The following is a 3,356-nucleotide window of genomic DNA, read 5'->3' on the forward strand; positions in this document are numbered from 1 at the left end:
GAGTGATGTTGCTTTTGATTTTCTAAGCAAAATCTTTTTATAAAAATTGCTAACCATTGGTTCAGGTGGGCGGCCATCTTGGTAGGTTTGCTACTCATATTCTATTTGTGGATGACTGATTGAACTGTGCACCATGAGGTACTAAAAGATTATTGTTCTCTAACCTGCATTCAACTTCTCCACAATTTTATCCCTGGCCTTTCTGCTGTGTTCCTTGGTCTGCATGATGCTGTTTGTTCTCTCGTCTCTCAAGATCAATTAGATTTATTCAAAGATCAATTTATACATGGGGATAATATTTGCTTTGGTTTAATTAGGTGACATCTTAAGGCAATTTAATTGAGGGTAAAGGAGGATAGTAAAGGGATACATGTGGACTCTTTTCAAATTTGTATTTGTAAAAACTTATATATCCTTTTAAGTTTATAAAAACTTGTAAATCTATATACATTTTCTTTCCACTTCATAAATCACTTTGAAGCATAAATAATACACAGACGTTTCAGTTGCAATGTAAAAAAATGTGAAAAAGCTCAATTGGTAGTTATACTTTTGCGAGGCACCATAAGTTTGTCACTATGAGCTGAAAAATATAGTGAAAACCTAAAGGGTCAAACCGAGTCACATCTTTCAACAAAAGTGAAAAAAAGAGGGAATTTCCTGAAACTCTCTCCATCTTTGCTTGCTTGCAACATAAAGCCTAATTGTCTGTATATATGTGGTTGTTTTTTGCCTGTTCGATCTCAATAAACTCTGAAGTCTCCTCGGCAATCTGCCCAGGGATGCGGAAATCAATAGGAATGGGTTGTGCTATCTCAGTGGGTTGGCACTGAGTAACAGGGCAGCAGGCCTCTCCCCCCTTCGGGCTGGAAGTGCTGCGAGAGTTTTGAGGGTCCAGGTTGCAGGCAGTGCCTTGAAGAAACTGAAGAAAGTTCTCCTCTATGGACCCGTCACGGCTCGGCAGTCTGTCCTCCATTTCGACCCCAGATCTGCGAAACAGGCAAGGGAGATGCTTGCCGAGCTCCTCGCGGATCTGTCTGTTCAGGCAGCCGTAGAAGAAGGGGTTGGAGGTGAAGCAGAAGTAGCCGATCCAGGTCACCACCTCTTCCAGAGAGGCCAGCGCGGCGGGTGGACTGGCAGCCAGAGCTGAGTACAGGTGGAAAGTGAAGTAGGGCAGCCAGCAGCACAGAAACTGCCCACCTACAGCCGCCAACACGGCGGCAGCCTTTCCTCCCCCGAAGGGTCGGTGTGGCGTGGCTCTGTCGGTGCCAGTCCCCGTCCCTGAACTGGTGACCATGGTGGACCTGCTGCTGAGCGACTCTGACCGCTGCCGTCGCGGCGTGTCCATCCAAGTAGGAAGTGGCCCGTGGTGCATGGCGGCCACCCGAGCCACTTTGAACATGTTGCAGTAGACGACGAGGATAACCAACAGTGGGCAGAGGAAGTACACCAGAGTGAAAAGGACCATGAAGGCTAAGCGGTTTGAGCCTCCTCCAGTCCAGTGGAGGGAGCAGCGCCTGTGACCCTGAGAGGCGGGGGGAGGCGGGATGGCCCCTCCACCCCCTCCGCCGCTCTCCAGAAGAGGAGTTCTTCCGCCTTGCAGGAACCAGGCGAGCAGCGGCAGAGCAGACATGGTCAGAGCTTTGACCCAGATCCCCACCAGCACCGAAGCCACCAGACCGACAGTCATCTTCACCTCGTAGCGCATGGGGTGTATGATGTAGTAGTACCGCTCCACGTTTATGACGGAGATGGAGAGAATGGCAGCACTGACTAGGCACACGCTAAGAAAGACGTAGCTCCGGCACAAGGCCTCGCCAAAGAAGGCCCGGTTCGAGAGCATGCCAAGCGGCATCAGCACCAGGGCTGCCAGGAGGTCCACCACGCACAGGTGGAAGACGAAGGCAAACTTGTGGAGCTGCGGGGCCTTGGCGATGACTGCCATGACAGCCACGTTGCCCACCACAGCCAGCAGATCCATGAGCAGCATTGCTAGCAGGGCTAGCGCCTGGGACAGAGCCCAGCCTTCGGGCAGTGACAGGGCGGACACGTTGGAGACGGGCTGCGGAGTCGTGTGGGAGGAGTTCCACGTCGGCTCCATTGAAGGGTAGGACGGGGCAGGCGGGCGGGGTCAGTCACAGGCCCATCACCCATCCTTCAAAGCCAGGGAGCGCGGTCAGAAAGTACGAGGGTTGAAAATTAGGTCAAATGTTGTCTTGTAGGTCCAGAGGGCGACGCTGGGATTGTCAGAAGGTTCACCGAGTCTTCAGTAACATCCCGCGCTAACATGGAAACAGAAGAAGAAGAAAGGCCAAAGAGTGAGTCAAAGTTTGAATGCGTCATTTATGTATTCAATCGCTGATCAATAAAATAATTTTTTACCACTTTTGCAGAACTGTAAAAACACAAAATCTAACTGAGTATTTTTCTAATATTAGATCAATTGAAAGAAGGCAAAAGTAACTTACAAGTAATTTTTTAGCAAGATATAAAAGCTTGTTTTAATTCAATAATTCCGTAATATTGATGAAAAAGTACTATTTCCACTGGCAGATTAATTCACTTATAAAATAGGAAAATTGTCTTATAATAAGTGAAATAATCCACCAGTGGAACTAATATATATTTTTATAAATATTAAAGAATGATTTAATTAAAACAAGCTCCTACATCTTGCTGCAAAGTTACCTATAAGTTAGTTTTGTCGATTTCTCATCTTTGCAAATGTATTCTTCAAACCTTTCCACAGCTGCAACAACACATTGTTTCTTATTGAAAGCTTATAAGATGTACCAACACAAGTTAGAGCATAATTATGAGTTGGAAGCAGAACACATGATTCTCAGGTTTTCTTTTTAGTATGGTGTGCATTTTTTATCCAGCTGATCAATTAGCTTTTGACTCTTTTGAGGTTTGTCTCTTTTGGTTTTGCACATACAGACTCAAATCTGATCACCCAGTATTCTTTGTATTGCTTAGCATCGGTCAAATTAAATGGGCTGTGAACAGCAATTTCTAAGTCTTGCCAAAGTTCCTCAATAGGATTCAGGTCTGGACTTGGAGTAGGCCATTCTGGCATATGTCTCTTCCACATATCTTCTACTTCTCTACAAGGAGGATATCTGCTTTTTAACTCTTCTAACATTGAAAACTGAATTGTTTCTTTAGGAGATGTTCAAAGTCTTGAACTTTTTCTGAACTTTATCCCTGACCTGTTTGCTGTCTAAGCTGGATTTAGATTAAATCACACACAGCCTCTTCATCTTTGAAGGCTCGTGGTTGCACTGGGTTTTATTTGGTGGCATCAGAGTAAAGGGTCTAAGTACTATGCATGTCCCATTTGTTCATGTATTTCT

General features: G+C 45.7%; 1 protein-coding gene across 1 annotated transcript; it reads right to left on the reverse strand.

Moving 5' to 3' along the window:
* Window positions 1-700: 700 nt before the first annotated feature.
* On the reverse strand, window positions 701-2,101 carry LOC106928195 (G protein-coupled receptor 61-like). Its single transcript, XM_088006010.1, has one exon. It carries the CDS (start codon window positions 2,099-2,101, stop codon window positions 701-703), a length of 1,401 nt encoding a protein of 466 aa, XP_087862136.1.
* Between the last annotated feature and the right edge of the window lie 1,255 nt (window positions 2,102-3,356).

Source organism: Poecilia mexicana, unplaced genomic scaffold, assembly GCF_051168715.1.
Source record: "Poecilia mexicana isolate PSO_F unplaced genomic scaffold, ASM5116871v1 scaffold_5, whole genome shotgun sequence".
In the NCBI taxonomy this organism is placed as follows: domain Eukaryota; kingdom Metazoa; phylum Chordata; class Actinopteri; order Cyprinodontiformes; family Poeciliidae; genus Poecilia; species Poecilia mexicana.

What these genes read in the sequence shown, in the direction of transcription:
- LOC106928195 (XM_088006010.1), bottom strand. Translation starts at nt 2,101, where the DNA reads ATGGAGCCGACGTGGAACTCCTCCCACACGACTCCGCAGCCCGTCTCC.